Raw genomic sequence first — 18,670 nt, 5'->3', positions numbered from 1 at the left:
TCAAAAGCTAGTAAATTATAGTGTTAAGAAAACAAACAAACAAATTAAAACTATTGTCTCCCTTTTCGTTTGATGTTCTCGTACTCTCCATTGAGAAATTTCAATATGTTGTTCCTATTTTGAATCTTTTCATACATTGTGAATTTATGAATTTAATTTTCCATTAATTTTAAGTTGCAATGAACATGTTCACACTATTGAGTAGTCATTTTTTTTTTTAACTTTTTTAACCCTCAAACTTTTGTCTCGTTGGTTGCCTAACATAGAGTAACTCAAAGAGCAATAAATATATTCACACTAGTTTGTAATCATTTTGTACTCTTTTTTTTTTTGATCGTTAATCATTTTGTACTCTTTTACCCCTCAAACTAAAATAACTCAAAGGTAGGGGTGAGCACAACCGGGTACCCTGTAGAATTTCATGGACCCGGACCCGGACCCAGTGGATATTAAAAATCTGGAATTGGAATTAGAATTGGTCCAACCGGGTCCTAAATTTTTGGACCCAGACCCGGAATCGCAAGGTACCAGTTCCAGAACTGGGTACCCGTTTGTAATTTAACCATATACTAAAATGGGCCAATTGGGCTATAAAATTAAAAAAAAAAACTAAATGGGCCAAAAGGCCTACTAACTAAAAAGTATTACAAGTTAAATGGGCCTAAATGCCATTTTCACAACAAATATTCAAAGTTAATATACTACAAACATCATAAATTAAACAACTAAATCCACAATCCATAATAAATTACAATTTTACAAGTCTCAAGTTACAAGAGCACAAAAGTTGCAAAGTCGCACAAAACACACTTTGTAAAGCTTGAACAAATTCACAAATGGGATCTTGATTCATTCCAATCATGAAATAATCTTCTCTTTCCCTACATATATAACACAAAACAACTTGTTAGTAGCTTAGTGCATTAAAATTTGAAAAATGAAATAAAGTTGTATAAAAACAAACCTTTAAATTAATAGTCTCCAACAATATCATCAGCTTGCATAAAACCACTAGCATCCAATTCTAAACAAATTAATCAACAAGATTAGTAAGTTTTTCAAAAGACAAGTAAAATAGATGATAAATATTTTTTTTTTTTGGAAATTCAAAATTGTTATTGATAACCAAAAAAAATGAAGTGTTACAATCACCAATTCACCAATCAACAGGGGAAACTAGCATCAAATCCAATCTCCCCTACCTTCTAGGAAGGGTTGAGAAATTAAATCATCATCTGCTACCCCGAAGAACCAAAAAACCTAAAAAGTTCCTACATCAGACAACAAGAAACTGAAACCTATCTATACAGATGGTTTTTCATTGTATCTGGAACTCTACAAGCTACATTAAGTAAGATTAGATCAACTGTGTGCTGAGGAAGCTTGTGAGTGCCTTGGAAAACTTGATGATTCCTTTGAATCCATATATTATAGACTGCTTCTGCAAACATTATGCCATACAGTTGACTAACTTTGCTCTTCCTTCTACATTTACTAGCTGCTATAGAGATTTCATCAAGGAATGAAACAGGCCTTCTTGTAATACCAATTATCTTCAGACATTGAACCCAGACTGCAGCTGAATAAGGACAGCTGAAAAATAGATGTTGTGTGTCCTCCTCTGCATCATTACATAGTACACAACTGGTGTCATTAACCAGATTCCATTGTGCTAATCTGGTTTTAGTAGCAAGTCTATTAAGGACAGCAAGCCAAGTAATGAACAAACTTTTTGGAGAAGCTTTGTTGTTGCAAATTAATCTCTTCCAGCTAACCTGCACAATGGGCTCTCTAAGAGCTTGATAGCATTTACGAATAGAGAACTTGCCATTCTTCTCATAATCATGAATTTTTATTACCATTATCAAAATAGTTCCTGCAATTCATGACCTTCTTCAGCACCCAAGACATACTCACAAGAATTCTCATACTCCACAAATTGTTATTCTTGATGTAATAAGAGTGGATCCATTGGATCCAAAGTTTGTCTTGCTTCATAGCAATAGCCCAAAAGTGTTTAGCTATTGCTGCTTTGTTCCATACTTCAAGATTAGTGAAATTGAGACCTCCACCAGTTTTAGGAAAGCAAGTTTGTTCCCAACATCCTCTAAGAACCTTGTTCATATTTTTCAACATCCTCTAAGAACCGCTCAATATCCACGCAAATATTTGATGCTCTTAGCCAATCCTGTGCACAAACTAAAGCTTCTACCGTCTTTGGCCCTAAACTACTACGAAATTGATCAAGTACACGACCCGATGTACTAAATGTCGATTCACTAGAAACCGTAGAAACCGGTATTGCCAAAATGTCCTTAGCCATGATTGCTAATACCTTGTATTTTTCACTTTTACCCCTCCACCATTGCAAAATATCAAATAACTCTCCTTCAACCCTTTTCTCTCTAACTTCCTCAAGATAAGTGTCCCATTCACATTTCTCAACAACACAATCGCTATCTTCCTCATCAAATTCATCATAGATTTTCTTCATTTGCTCATTTTTAGCCGAATTTGCATTCTCACCATCTTTACCATTCATACTAAAAAGCCTAGAATCATGATCAAGATTCTTGGAAGAAGAAGAGAGACTAGCATTATAGAAGTCAAACAACTTTTTAAGCACTTCATACAAATGATCACATATTTCATTAACTTTCGAATTCTCATGAGGAAACAACTTCTTAAGAGAAAACTTCACAAACCTAAGCTTATAACAAGAATCAAAAAAACCCGCAACTAGCATCATTACATTTGACTTGCCAAGATCTCCATAATATTTATCAAACGTTTCCCTCATTTGAACACCCATTTTACAAATATCTAAATTTGAAGAACTTTCCCATTCCAATAAAGATGAAAGGACACCCAATATTTCATGAAAATGCAAGTTGGCAGTGACATACAAACTTCCGAACATCTTCCGGCGGGCCCATACCGGGTCTGGGTCTGGGTACTCGGAATTTCTGCTCACCCCTACTCAAAGGCCCATTCTATGAGTTGTATTAGTTTCTTCCATGATTCCAAATAGGAACAATAAAAGAAAACACATGGAGTATTAAACTTAAAATAATAGTTTGGGATTAATATAGAAAGATTACTCAGAGTTAGGATTAATTAGATGTGTTAATTAGTTGAGTTTAAGATTGGGATAGCGTGACTTTTCTACTTGAGCTAGAGCTGAGCCTCGAGCTCTTTAAGGCCTTGATATATACCAAGTCCAAGTCACATTAAAACTTTGCTTATGCTCAAAATCAAAAAATAAGTTTTTTAAAACTATAATATTTCATAATTAAGAATTTTTTTTCTTAAAGTTATAATAATATTCTACCAATATTTAACAAAAAAAAACACATAATAAATATTTTGAGCTTGTTCACGAGCTTTCCACAAGTATGGATGATCTGTTGTAGAGTTGAACAAAGGTTCTTTATTTGATTTAACAGTTATGTGTTTGTTTGAATTTTAACCTCTTTGTAGATGTCGTATGATTAGGGTTGGCAATGATGCGAGTCGAGCTCGAGTTTGACTATATCTCGAACTCGAAAAATCATACTCAAACTCAACTCGACTCGAAAACTCACAAGCTTGAAAATTTCAAGCTCGAACTCGAAACCCAAACTCGAGCTCGAACTCGAAACCCAAACTCGAGCTAGAACTCGTTTCTGGCACAAACTTGAACTCGTTTCAAGCTCGAACTCGGTTAAAGCTCGAACTTGAACTCGGTTCCAGCTTAAACTCGATTCTATGTGGCTTGTGCGGGGGCTTGCATAATGGACACGTGGTGTACGGGGGCTTGCATCGTCGCCTGATGTAGTGGTCTCTGGCGTGGACGCCTGGTGGGCTAGTAGCGCCGTGTGAAGTAGTGGATGCATGGTGTGCGGCTTGCAGTGTCTGCTGAAGTGGTCGTTGTTGTGGTGTGCGAGTAGTGTGGTGGGCCTGATGCGTCGCCTGAATTAGGGAGATGGACTCATGGAGATGGAGATGGAGATTGGAGAGGGAGGCGGTGTGCAATTTGCTACCGGTGTGTTTAGGGTCGAGTTTGTGTACCTTTCACTCTTTATTTACAATTGACGGCTAAGATTATATTGTTTGATTTCTTTAAATCCCATCCATTGATATAGTTCTATTCTTATAGGAGAAATTCCTTTACTTTGCCTTTTAGTCATTTAATGTACTTTTTTTTTATGTTTTTTTAAAAGAAAAATTCAAGTATTTTTTAGAAAAAAAGGTTAAACTTTCTTAAAAAAATGAAGTATATATATACAATTTTTTTGAGTATCTCACTAGCTTTTCGACTCGTTAACATGTCGCGTCGAGTTCAAGCTTGAGTCGAGCTCACCCGAATCGAGCTTTGACCGAGTCGAGTTCGAGTAGCTCGCGAGTTGTCTCGACTCATTACCAGCCCTACCTAAGACTATTTATTCATGAAAGGAATTTTATTTTTAGAAAAAATTAACCACTCCATATGAACAACAAAAAGGAGAGGAGATTTCCTAATCGAAAGGCCAAACCTTAATTAGGAAGTTAACAGTTTTAAGAGTTGTTAAGTTTCATCTGAAACATCACTATCAACGTAAATTATATCAAAACAAGCACGACAGATCAACGATGGAGTAATATTTAAAAGAAAGACTTCTAAGCTCAGTCAACAACAATAACTTACTAATGTTGCATTGTTAAAAGTATAATACCACATCCTATCCATGAAGGAAAAGCGGAAACACCTGCAAGCTTTCATAATCTCAAAACTCTTATCTAACAAAGTCAAAACTTTCTTATAATTTTTCATCAACGGCCAATCTCATCAACATGGAAGATCAAATTAATCATGATGATCCATATAGGACTGCCTACCACTTTCAGCCAGCTCGAAACTGGATGAATGGTATGCTCATTTTTATAGCTAATACATGTCTTTCTTATCTCTTTGTAACATTCTCATTCTCTTCAATTATCCAACTATTATGACATTAAAAAGTAAAGACTAACTATCTTGTATGTATGTTGTTATTTCTTCCGCATATATGGTGGAAATTGGTGCTGAAATACTTTCACAGATCCAAATGGTTAGTTCTCGATTACCACCATCATCTTTTTGTTCAATTATTGTTCTAATTATGTAACTGTATATAGGATTACTTTTAAGGCCTTTTACCATGCATGAAGTGTTAGGTTTTTAAGATGAAACATTTTGATAGTACCCATGCTATGTTATTTTTAACTTATTTTAGTAAGTACTTATTTAAAAATGATCAGATGATGAGATCAGAAAAATTCAAAACAGATAAGATCATATCAGAAAAAAAAAATCAGTTCAAATCAAAAAATAGTAAGAACAAAAAATAATTAGAACAAGTTTAGATTAGACCAAATCAGTAAAATTAAGATCAAATAAGATAAGAAAATTTCAGATCAGATCAGAAAAGTTTAGATCATATCAAATAAAAAAAATTCAAATTAGATGAGATGAATCAAACCCTATCTCAATAAGGATATAAAGTCGATTTTGTAATAAAAAAAACTAATATGAACCCGATGCACACTAATTAGTGTGCACACGATCCATATCACGTGAGTTTAGGATAGTGTATATTAAAATGATATAGTGTATGTTAAAATGATATAGTGTACCTATGTATAATATATAGTGTACCTAGTTATGATATAGTGTTCCTATAGGATATAGTGTACCTAGTTATGATATAGTGTACCTCTGTATGATATAGTGTACGTAATTATGATATAGTGTATCTATTTTTGATATAGTGTACCTATGTATCATATAGTGTATCTATTTTTTGATATAATGTATAAGTGAGTACTTCTTAATAACCGGTCACGTGCCTGAGCCTGGTCAACACTATTTTTAGTGTGAACAGGGTCCATACCAGACGGATTGATTTTGTAAAGCATGAATTTAAAGTAATTTTAAATTGAATCCGAATCCCTGCAATCCATTTTAAAGCTGGATGCGATTTGAAGATTACATTGATGAAAGTTGTGTACCTTTTTGGCTGTTTGCACGCTGACTTCTTTTTTTTAATTACTAATTAGGGTTTTTTGTCCCAAACTACCTTTAACTTTTATGTTTTTACGAGAAACTACCTTATAAAAAAATTGTTGTCCCAAACTACCTTACTTTTACCATTTTGTTGTTGACAACTATCTTAGGCCGATTTCCGACGTTGACTTTTGTTTTTTCCGCTTTTTTATTGTCACATTATATCACTTGACCTCTTCAAACCCTTTTTTTTAATTTTCCCCACCCTAATTTCCTCATTTTCCGGTGTGCGCGCGCTCTCTCCCTCATATCTATGTGACACTTTGTACCACCAATGCACCATTAAATTCCTCTTCTACTTAAACTAAAATTGAAACAATCACCCTCCTCAATTCCCACAAGGGTAATTTTGTTTTTTCCACAATTTTGAACTGAAAAAACAAAAGTCAACGCCGGAAACCGACATAAGGTAGCTGTCAACAACAAAATTGTAAAGTAAGGTAGTTTAGGACAACAATTTTTTTATAAGGTAGTTTCTCGCAAAAACTTGAAAGTTAAAGGTAGTTTGGGACAAAAAATCCTACTAATTATAAAAAAAAGAGTGTGATTCTTACAAGCCTAGATATTAGCCAACAAGGCGTAGATCAAGTGATGTCTAAAGTGGGTGCACGCAAGGACGAAAATAGTAAGATTAGTAGTAAGCAAAGAAGAGATTGATCAAGTTCAATTTTGAGAGTTAGTGTATAACTAGGTTTTAGGCCCGTGCATAATGCACGGGAACTATTTAGTATAATAACAATGTTTATATATCAGCTACAATGAAAACGTGTAAATGATTCTTACATTAACTTGATAAAAAACTTTGTGTTTAAGAGATATACACCTTTATATTAATTATAAAGTTGTTTAACATATACATGATACTCATATGTTTTGGAAGACTTCTTTTTAGTGCAAAACGAAATTTATGAAGAAGTTACTCCCTCCGTTCTATTTCTATAATATTGCAAGATGAGATTTTTACACTATCATTCACCATCATAACCTTTCATGTATATTATGATTTTTATGTAAGGAAAAATACTGTCATGTGGGGTCTTGTTAGATTTGTGTCCATATATGCTTTCAGAATATCAATTTTGTATAATTTTACTAAAAAGTAATTAAAGATATTAATAGTTAAAATAGTGCATTGGCAAACGTGAAAAGTACTTGATTGTTGCCATAGAAAAAGAACGGATGTTGAAGCAAAGCCAACAACACCTTAAGAGGAACTTTGGAATTCCATATTTTCTCCACACTTTCGATACAATTGAACCGCTAATAACTTATGTATGAGAATTCTTTGAAAAATTAATAAAGTGATGACATGATTTAATATAGTATACAATTTTGGTGTAGCCCCACAAAGCCATCATCTAAGGGTTGAGATGACAAAGGTAAATTAATGATCTCAACTGCTTCAAAAAGGGAGAAAAGTTGCACGAACTTGGTCTTATCCCAGTAACCACTTAGGAGTCAATTGTCTTAGAAACCCTACAGTCTTCATTTTTTACTCGAACTGGCCTTAAAGTGTTAGACTTTCCATGTTCTTTCTCATAAATTAGTACTATTAGGCAATTTTTACTCGTGACTGATAAATGGCTACATAAAATTAGCCATGACTAAAACTGGTCGGGAGATACAAACCTTACCATGTGATAGGGATTGTCCTTGACTTTTAACACATGGCCGAAAAAATGTCTTTTTTGAAACTCATAAGAAATTTTGTTCCAACTGACGGAATAAGTACCATATGGATAAATACCTTATTTCCCGTTGCTACCTGAAATTACCAAATTCTGATGATATATTGTATCATACTTATTCTCCGTTCCATCTGACTAATGAGTATAATACGGGGTTTCCCACTTTACTTTTTTGCCTAAATACCTTATTCTCCGTTGCTACTTGAAATAATCCTTACTCATTAATTTCTTCCTAAAACCAATTTTAGAATATATTAAGCGACCACAATTTTTAATATTAAGAATAATTTAGAAAATGATAATTTTAAGTAATAATATAAATATAAACAGTACTTGTATAATGTATGTGTGTTTTATAAGTTCTCCATATGATTTACATTTCAATATTATCTTTTACATCAAAGAAAAAAGAAGCTGTCAAAACAAAGTGCATAGGCAAATTAACAACTTTTCTAATTCGATAACTCCTGATCTTTCAACAACAGTTTTACTCTCTTGTAGACCAACTAAAATTGAATACTGATAAATCCCTCTTTTGATATATAATTAACTCATTTTATTGATTCACCTTCTCAATTAGTGTCTCGAAGCTCATTAAAGAAAGTTATATTTTATAATTTAAGCACATGATCAGCCATGTTTCACTCTCTCTGTTAATCCTTTATTTTAGAATTTTTATATAGAATGGGCCAAATTCAAAGTGTATATTTTCTTTAAAAATGATATTAATATCAAGTGTAAGTTCATAAGTGGGTGTATTTATAATTTTTGTTTCATTTGAATGTAAGAGCGTGGGAAAATTTTGAATGATCCTAAGATTAAACCCTCTTAGGGCCTGTTCTCTTCGGCATAAAATAGCTTAACTAAACTGAATTGAACTGAACTCAACTGAAATGAATAGTGATATGTGAGAGTAAAAGCACTGTATAGAGCTGAACTGAATCGAATTGAACTGAACTGAACTGAAATGAATAGTGATATGTGAGAGTAAAAGCACTGTATAGAGCTGAACTGAACTGAACTGAATTGAACTAAACTGAAAATAAGCTGGGGAGAACAGGCCCTTAGACACAATAAAATAATTATATTAATATATATACAATAAATTGGAGAGAGAACAATCACAAAATTAATGTCTGAATGTACTATTGACCAAGGAAATTTCAATAATTAGAGGGTTGACAACCCGTTGGATCACCTAATTAATCATCTAAATTTTTTCGAACTTATATCGTCATAGTTTTGTCAAAATAAGTTGAAGTGAACCGACCCTTATATATTGGTTTTCACATTTTTTTACCTTATTTAATTTCTTTGTTTCATATATTGTCTCTTGTCTTACTTCTCTCACTTTATGGTAGTGTTCTCCCAAGCTTATTTTCAGTTCAGTTCAATTCCTAAATTATTATCATTATTATTAGTTATAATTTAATTCAGTTCAGTTCAATTTAGTTCAGTTGTTTTATGCTAAAGAGACCAGACCCTAACTCTGTTTTTTTTTTAAAAAAACAAAATTAGTATGTATTGGTCGTGGATATGATTTGTTATGATGATTCATATTAGCCCACCTTAGACCACTTCGGGACTAAAGATTGAGTTGTTATTGTTTTTGTTATATGTAACCTCTGATCATAGTCATGGTGTGACATATATTTTTTTGAACAAAACATCTTTTTATTTCTTATTTGGTAATAAAATCGGACTTGCTTTTTTCATCTTAAGAATAAGGTATTTTCGGGATAATTCAAATCAAAGCAATTGGATGTCCAACCCGGGCCCATATGACCAATCAATATAAATATTCCAACTCTCCACCTTGGGGGAATATTTTATAAATTTAAGATTTTAGGACCATGTATTAGATATGATTGGGTTTATTACATTTTAGAGTCCATAAGAAGATCCTTTTTCTAATAACTCGTACTAGAGTTTAAACAAATATTGAATTATTCCAATTTCTTGGACCCCAATTCTCATCCATTTAAATGCACGAGTCTAGATTTTATTTTGACTAATAATTTCGATGGTATCAAATTGAATTGTTACTTTCCATCACTCTTTTTGCATTTAGTCGTATGATCCTATTAGTCTATTACTACTTTATATGGTATCGATTGAATGGTTTAAATCAGTTCATGCTACACAATATGTATGCATAATAACTAATTACACATACAAAGGATTGAATACTGATACATTTGAATTTATTTGCTAAAAACTTGTCGCGTTATTTAAAATTATTACTCCCTTTGTGATAAAATATTGCAACAATTGATGAGGTCTTAGCGTAGCGTTTAAAATTGAGAATCTGTGTATAATAAGTCATAATCAATTCCCTCCTCTCCCATAAACTATACTGTCAACTATACTGTCCTTGTTCATTCTCCCCCAAAAAAACAAAAGCAAAACAATTACACCACTTTTTCTTTCTCACCTGCCTTGTAGTACAAATTGCAACAAGTTGTCAAATTAAAACCATTATGAGATATTGGGATCAAAAGACACAAACATGCATGATGTATATTGTATATACTTGGTATAAAAACTCACTTCCTTTATCTTTTCTTATAGGACCCTTGATTTACAAAGGAATATACCACTTATTTTACCAATATTCTCCCAATCAACCTGTTTGGGTTATGGGAGAAATAGCATGGGGACATTCTACATCAACTGACCTAATCAATTGGACCTCACAACCAATTGCCCTTTCACCAACAGAACCCTATGATATCAAAGGATGTTGGTCTGGTTCTGCTACCATACTTACTGGTGACAAACCTGCCATTCTATACACAGGAGGCGACGAACGAGATCACCAAGTTCAAATTCTAGCCTTACCCAAAGATTTGTCAGACCCTTATCTTACAGAGTGGGTTAAGATACCTCAAAATCCTGTAATGGTTGCACCACCCAATAACAACAACATTGATGCTCTTAATTTTAGAGACCCATCCACTGCATGGCAATTAGCTGATGGTAAATGGAGAACCATTATTGGTACTCAACAAGGTGATAATGGATCAGCAGCTCTTTTCATTAGCGACGACTTCACCACTTGGAATGACACAGGACATCCCTTTAGGTCGGTCCAAGGTACCGGGGTATGGGAGTGCCCAGAAATTTTCCCTGTTTATGTTGGGAAGTCATTAGGTGTTGATACATCTATTCTTGGTCAGGAACCTGAGGATGCTAAACATGTCCTTAAGATTAGCTTGGCTATACCTTCGTGTGACATTTACACTATTGGAAGGTATGACACTGATAACGATATATATGTACCAGATGAGGGATCTATTGAGACTGCTCTAGGTTTAAGGCTTGACTATGGTAGATTTTATGCAGCGAAGTCGTTCTTTGATAGTAAGACTGATCGCAGAATAATATTTGGGTGGGTTAATGAAGCTTGTACCGAAGCTGATGCAATTAACAGAGGATGGGCTGGACTACAGGTACTCATTCAAAATACACACACCTTTTGTTGATTGCTCCTTTATGTTGCATTTCTTTTAGTGCATGCGTAAATTTGATTAATGAATCCTAACCTTGTGTGTTAAGGGAATCCCAAGGACAATGATCCCTGATAAATTTGGTAAGCAATTGGTGCAATGGCCAATCACAGAAGTCGAAACGCTACGGAATAATCAAGTGGCATTGCCCTCTCAAGTGATTGGGTCAGGGTCGCTCATTGAAGTAACAGGAGTCACAGCCTCTCAGGTTAATTCAATCAATATATACCTCTTTTGCATGCTATAAGAAATAAGAATCTTGCTACTTACAAATATGGATATATACTAATACTATACTTCTTATATACTGGTATTATCATACACATTGCACGTAAAGTGCTTATATGCTGTGCAATAATGGTGCACTTTCTAATATCAGAAGGAAAAAGGGCAAGAAAATATCACATTCATGATTCCCATAAGCTTTTGCAATATCAGAATTTAGCACTTTTAATTTGTACTGAAATATATTTTCGAAGATGATAAAGTGATTTGGTTAGAATCCAACAATTAGGAAACAAAAGCACTAATTAATTGACTATATAACCTTTTTATATTTATTTACTGTTACAGGCGGATGTGGAAATTTCATTCAAAATACCAGAATTGAAGCAAGTTGAGGAGTTCGATCCAACATGGACCAACGACCCACAGCTATTGTGCAGCAACAAGGGAGCAACAGATAAAGGAATACTAGGGCCATTTGGACTTCTAACGCTAGCTTCGACAGGCTTAGAAGAATACACTGCAATCTTCTTCAGAATTTACAAGGCTCCAACTAAATATGAGGTTCTCATGTGCAGTGACCAAAGCAGGTATCTATTTGAAAACACCATGTAAAAAGGAGGCTAAATTGATAAACTGAAATATGAACTTTTCCATGTTATATTATTACTCTTACTATTATCCTTTACCGAAAATTATTAGCAATGAAAGCAGCTAATAAGACGTAATGTAAATCTCTTCTTTTTTCTCCTATGTTGTGCAGGTCTTCTCTTGATCCGACTACTACTAAAGCAAGTTACGCGACGTTTGTGGATGTGGATCCAGTAAATGATGAACTCACGTTAAGGATCTTGGTGAGTTAAGACAACGGACTTATAGAAACCATCTAGGCATCTATCACCGTACTTGAAAAAATGTTTGCAATAGTATTGCTAAAGTGTTTTTTTTTTGACAGATTGATCATTCTATAGTGGAGAGCTTTGGTGCAGAAGGGAAAAGTTGCATCACTGCTAGAGTTTATCCTAAACTGGCTATTAATGACAACGCTAAGCTGTATGCCTTCAACTATGGAACAGAGGATGTTGAGATTACTAAACTGCATGCTTGGAGCATGAATGCAGCTCAAGTCAATCTTCCAGCAGATGCTTGAAAGGTTTGCTTGAAATTAGGAGACTGCTTCATGATTTGAGTGGTATTTTGTTATGATATGCGATGTAATTTTTTTGGTACAGCTTGGATTTCCCGTTTCCGTTGGTTCAGAGTTCAATGAATTATATTTTTCCCTTCCTTAAGTGCGTGTTATATGGATATTTTGAGTTGCAACTAATCATCCATCGTTCCCTATAATCTTTTCCATTTTAATAAATTGATGTAACCCGTAATACTTCCTATGGTTTGAATGAGATGCAACATTTCATTATTTTAATCAAGATATCTTTTAGAAACCTACTGATTTCTTACCTATTGCTTGCCTAATACCTAAACCTATATATATCCTCCCTAACATATCTCCTCACTCATAATTCCCATGGTTGGCGCAAAACTCAATTGGTTGACTTTGCGAACAAGTTGATGCACACCCAATAGTTTGATATTGAATGTCTTGGCCCTTGGGGGACTTAACCCCTAGGGGTTACCGATTTTAATTAGTTAAAACCTTGCTAACGTACTTTGTTGCAATTTAATTAATGATTAAACTACAATGCCTAATAAATTCAGGCTAAATGCAATAAATAGAGCAAGCAATAATTAATCTATTAATTAAAGCACAACATTCCCATATAAGCCACAAACTTAATTTTTTTTTTTACAACACATAGAGGGATAAGCCAGGCTGGACAACTAAAGGGAAGACACGAAGGTCGAAGGCTGTTACCTCCATGGTTCCTTGCATCAATTGGAGAATTACAGAACTTGGCGCCAGAACATGTTCTACGTCTAAGAAACTAAACTATAACCGCAGAAGGGGGTTGGCTAGGCTACGCTAAGAAAAGAAGTAATGCGATTTGATGTGTGTTTATTCGTTGTTCTTTACTTGATGATCATTCCTCAATTTATAGAGAAACGTTGTATGTAACTTCTGTGCTTGCTTGGAGGAAAAACATTTGAATCATATTCGTTCAAATCTCAACCGTCTTCTGGCGCTGAATAAATGTAGCCTTGCACGTTCTCCCTTATATGGATTTGCCTCATTATTGCTCTTTAACCACCTGTCCGTTTACTATTCTTGACTTTCATCTCCTGATGATCTTAACAATCTTCCTCTGTTGATTTTGACTTATGTTGACTTCGTCCTATGGGCTTTATAGTTGCGTTGGGCCTTTACATTAAATCGAAACTAAACCTTTTGAGGTTCAATGCAATGTACCATAATAAATGTAACTGAACCTCTAAAAATTGTGCTAACAAATTACGTCCCTGATTTGTGGAGTGATGTACTCAACACCCACTAGTAGAATAATTGATTATTTCCGCGGTGATATTGCTGCGGTTTTACCCATACGCAGCAATATATAACGTAAAAAGAAAAGAAAAAATATAAAATAACCATATTGCTGCGGTTTTGGCCGAAAACCGCAGCAATATGGTTTGAACGAAATTTTTTTGAAATTTTTTTACTATTTGACCAAACATATTGCTGCGATTCTGACAAAAACAGCAGCAATATATTAAAATAATATAAAAAATTATTATTTGAACCTATTGTTGGGGTTCCTCCAAAAAACCGCAGCAATAGACTTTTAAAATTAATATTAAAAAAATTCACTATTTCACTTTTTCTGCCAAATATTCTATCAAATTATCTCATTTTAATATTCTACCAAAAAAAATTTCAAATTCTCATAACACTATACTAAACAACAACATATGAGCTCATAAAAAATCTACAATTATAATAAATTATACAAACAATCAAGATTGAGTGAAATTACATAAAAATCACACAAAAAGAATAAATGTGAAATTACATAAAAATCACACAAAATTAATCAACACAATAATTAATAAATTAAATTAAAGAATGGAAAAAATATCTTGAACGAAAACTAGATATGATCGGCGAAGGATGTCGTTTGAGAAGAGAAGCAAATTGATGTTGGCGGTGGTGAAGAGGTGACAAACAAGGTGGTTGAGTCTTCGACGAGCGACGATTGACGAGGGAAGATCGACGACCGACGACAACGAACGAAGATCGACGACAACGAACGACGAGTGACGACCAACGACAACGAGCGAAAAGCGAAGACGAGGAGCGAAGATGGTGAAGACGATAAGGAAAATCGACGACAGATGGAGTGGGAGGGGGTAGTGACGTGGGGTGGTTGAGAGTGTGGCGAGAGAGGAATGAGTGGGGGAGGGGGTGGTAGGCTGACGAGAGAGAATGATAGAAGGAATAGGAGGTGGTTGGATGAGAGAGGGATGTGGATTAGGGTTTTAGAAAGGAGAGATGGAAAAGATAAGGGAAATCAGAAATGGATGGTTTAATTTGATTCTTTGAGAGATTGATGGTTAGATTTTGATCTTTTTCAAATCAAGGGTTCTAATTCACGATTCATGATATTAATCTTTGGCCAATAGGAAAAAAAGAATGATCTAGCACATTGATTACTTATCACATGATTGACAATCTTATATTTTTTATAAGCTTACTAATTCTTGTATTGGTTTAGTAACTTCTAACTTTAATAATTAGTCAATTATTTTATGAATTTTTATTTTTAGTGAAATTATTATTATTAATGTTTAAGTATTATTTAATTAGAGTTATTAATTGAGTTTCTAATCTTTAATTAGACTCTTTATAGCGTTACTTATACAACTACCAGTTTATTACTCAATTAAGTAATAATATAAATATATTTACTTAAGTAAACTTATATATAGCGTTACATTGACATAGATTATCGACTTACAATGATTCGTTTATTAATCTCGTCCAATAACAGCTTGTTTAAATCCAATTACATGTTTTTAGTTTCGAAATGCATTTCACATGAAGACTATTAGATAAAATATTGTATTGTTCTTGAATTAGCTTATAATCTATATTGATACATTCATTAATCTTATCTAGTAACAACTTCTTTCAATTATCATGGAACAAGTTAGTGACTTTTTGAGTTGGTATAATTCTAAGTGAGTAACTGACTAAATTCTAAGTTCACATATGGTTGCTAACACGTTACTAATTAGTACATACTTGTTAACTTATTGACTTATGGTTGTTATATTGTTATGTTTATTGTTATTATTGTACAACATATTAACTCGCGTTATAATCACTTAGGGTGCGTTCTCTTCAACTTAACAAATTAAGTTTCAGGTCTAATAAGTTCAGATAAGTTCAAATAAGTTGCAATCAGGTCCGATCAGAGCAATAAGTTTCAATCAAGTCTAATAAGGTTCAATAAGTTTCAATCAGGCGCAATAAGTTACAATCAGATCTAATAAGGTCTAATAAGTTATAATCATGTGCAATAAGTTTCAATCAGGTCTAATAAGATCCAATAAGGTCCAAATAGTCAATGTTCAATAAACATTTATATTATTATCCATTATTTTATTATTCATACAACTATTAGCTGTTTATATTATTATTAGAATTTTAATTAAAGTACCATAATGATTGTATAGCATTATACTTGTATTATTGTCTATTATTTAATTAAATATTTGTATTATTGTCTATTATTGTATTATTCATATTACTATTAGCTGATTATGTTATCATTAGAATTTTTTATTAAAGTACCACAATGTATAGTATTATACTTGTATTATTGTCTATTATTTGATTATTCATATTACTATTAGCTGATTATATTATTATTAAAAAACTAGGTTTTAACCCGTGCAAAAATGCACATGAGGCCATATTTGTATGTGATATTATAAATTATTTATCAAACAAAAAGAGACATGTTATTAATGTCAGCAACATTTTTGTTTAATGAGATTGATTGAAATCAAACTGAATTGACAACACATTATGATAAAAAAAACAATTTCACTATCTAAATTGATACATAAAAAATTGGGCAATTACAACTCATACACGATTCAAACATTTTGAGAAATTTCCTCATAAACCACATTAGTTGAAACAGATGAGTTGCCATAATCTTTATCACATATTAAGATTTTTATACCCTTTTTGCTTGTAACTCTTGAAATAGTAACATATAATTATCCGTGGTTAAATACATAACTCATCTTAAAAAAATGGGTAACTTTATTCCTAAATGGGTCAATTGACTTATACAAAGCTGGCTTGTTTAACATTAAAAGTGACCCATTCTGAATTAAAAAGTAACCCATCTGGACTTGAAAGTGACTTGTTTTGACCAAAAGTGAAATAATATGACATAAACTTATTATACTCCTAATACACATAATAGTAATTGAATATAAAACCTACTAGCCCTAACACTCTAATCATCCACCACTTCGTTATACACCCTTGTTCCTCGGTCCTATTCCTCTTCCTTCATTCTCTATCTTTCCTTTCGAATTCGCCAGAATTCAATTTTTTTCGTACCGAAATTGCCAAAAATTACAACCTTAAATTTGTTGATCTATTTTATGACAAATGATATTTCGATTTTTTGCACCTAAAAAAATACTTAATTTTCATCAATTATATTTCAGCTTGTTTGATATTTGAGATTAAATATTATTTATATCATTTACATACATGTTGTGATGGTTACTTGTGTTCAATCGGATCGAAAGGTTGATTAATATTTTACCTCAAATTTTAGTTTTTTTTTATTATTTTACAATATGTTCCTTGAAATCTTATGTAAATAATTAAATATTTAGTAAGATATGATGACCCAAAAGTCGTGACATTGTAATTTATCCTATGTACTAAATATAAATTAACAAAATTAAAGTGAAAAGACATTTTTCAATTCAGTTTATTAAAAAAAGAAGTTTGACTTATTACATGCATAAACAATATATTTCATTATATATATCTCACATTGACTACTCCTTATAAAAGTGAGATCAAGAATTCGAGCATCAACTCAGTGACTTTCATAATTGTAAAACATGTAATTTGCTTAAAGAAACAAAAACTTTATAATTTATATTAAATAAATGAATAGAGCAACATGAGCAACGTAGAAGTTATAGGTTTTTGTTATTATGTTTAAATGAACTTGTTCTCGTGAATTTTATAAGTTGTAGTACCTATGTTCGATTTTGATATATTAAGTTAGTGTAAAACTATAAATTGCAAAAAAGGACCTCGATGTGAAAAGTCTATGGATATTATGCCAATGGTGCATGGTGTCATCAATATAACTCATGGATATATGTTATTTTGTTAGCAAGTGTATTTTCTTGGAGAAAAATTAATTGAGTATTTATGGTTGCACCCACGCATTACGACCTTCCCTAGTAAACCCACTTGCAACAATGCACGGGAGGATTTATATAGATATGATTTGGACTCGTGCATAATGCATGAGACTTCTTTTATTAATTAAGTAGTTGTTTTTGTTTCAAATTTATTGAATCAATAATTATTATTAGAATTCGTACCTTTAAAATGGATATAATGTAAAATGTAAAATTGTATTTCATGATATATAAAAATCCTTTGTTACAACATTTTTAATTTAAAAATCTTGTAATCGTAATATATACATATATAAATACATAGATGAAACAAAATACATATTAAAGTGCGCGGGAATATTTTGTTTTGTAAATTTAGGATTTTAGGATGTTTCTCCTAAAATCATGGTTTGAATAGTAGCTCGTGATTTAAAGTTTTATAATCATATCGTGTAATAAAAAAATATATTTTAAAACCGACTTATGACCTGTGTGTTCAATGACTGGTGTAGCTAATGTCATGATAAAATACACGGGAGATTTTTTGTTGATTAGATATACTGAAAAATATTTATGACTATTTTATTTATACAACTTCTTTAGTAACACAGATATACAAATATGCAATAAATTAAGGTGGGATAGGGGTAACTTTTTGCCTTAAATACGTCAATTTTATTAATCTAGAAGTGACCCATTTAAAATTAAAAGTTACACTTTGTTTAAAAGGTACCTCTTTTTAACTTGTGAAATCACCCATTTGATTTTTTTTCTAATATATTTTTGAAGATTATTTGTAGAATAAAATTATTTTCCCCTTGTCTAGTGTTTGTTAT

General features: G+C 32.5%; 2 protein-coding genes across 2 annotated transcripts; one reads left to right on the top strand and one right to left on the bottom strand.

Annotated features, from left to right (window-relative positions):
• Window positions 1-1,298: 1,298 nt before the first annotated feature.
• LOC104901011 (uncharacterized) lies at window positions 1,299-1,862 on the bottom strand. The gene has a single exon (XM_010688553.1). It carries the CDS (start codon window positions 1,860-1,862, stop codon window positions 1,299-1,301), a length of 564 nt encoding a protein of 187 aa, XP_010686855.1.
• Window positions 1,863-10,222: 8,360 nt separating this feature from the next.
• LOC104901010 (fructan 6-exohydrolase) lies at window positions 10,223-12,912 on the top strand. The gene is made up of 5 exons (XM_019251164.3): window positions 10,223-11,204; window positions 11,311-11,469; window positions 11,835-12,076; window positions 12,250-12,340; window positions 12,442-12,912. Exons 1-5 carry the CDS (start codon window positions 10,233-10,235, stop codon window positions 12,634-12,636), a joined length of 1,659 nt encoding a protein of 552 aa, XP_019106709.2. The 5' UTR covers window positions 10,223-10,232; the 3' UTR covers window positions 12,637-12,912.
• The last annotated feature ends 5,758 nt before the right edge of the window (window positions 12,913-18,670 follow it).

The sequence above is a fragment of the Beta vulgaris genome, chromosome 8 (assembly GCF_026745355.1).
Source record: "Beta vulgaris subsp. vulgaris cultivar EL10 chromosome 8, EL10.2, whole genome shotgun sequence".
Taxonomy (NCBI): Eukaryota; Viridiplantae; Streptophyta; class Magnoliopsida; order Caryophyllales; family Amaranthaceae; genus Beta; species Beta vulgaris.
Note: the sequence above shows the minus strand (reverse complement) of the source record. Positions and strands in the feature narration are given on the sequence as shown.

What these genes read in the sequence shown, in the direction of transcription:
- LOC104901010 (XM_019251164.3), top strand. Translation starts at nt 10,233, where the DNA reads ATGAGATATTGGGATCAAAAGACACAAACATGCATGATGTATATTGTA. An exon ending in CAGGAGTCACAGCCTCTCAG is followed by an intron (nt 11,470 to 11,834) that starts GTTAATTCAATC and finishes TTACTGTTACAG; the next exon opens with GCGGATGTGGAAATTTCATT. An exon ending in ATGTGCAGTGACCAAAGCAG is followed by an intron (nt 12,077 to 12,249) that starts GTATCTATTTGA and finishes TATGTTGTGCAG; the next exon opens with GTCTTCTCTTGATCCGACTA.
- LOC104901011 (XM_010688553.1), bottom strand. Translation starts at nt 1,862, where the DNA reads ATGGTAATAAAAATTCATGATTATGAGAAGAATGGCAAGTTCTCTATT.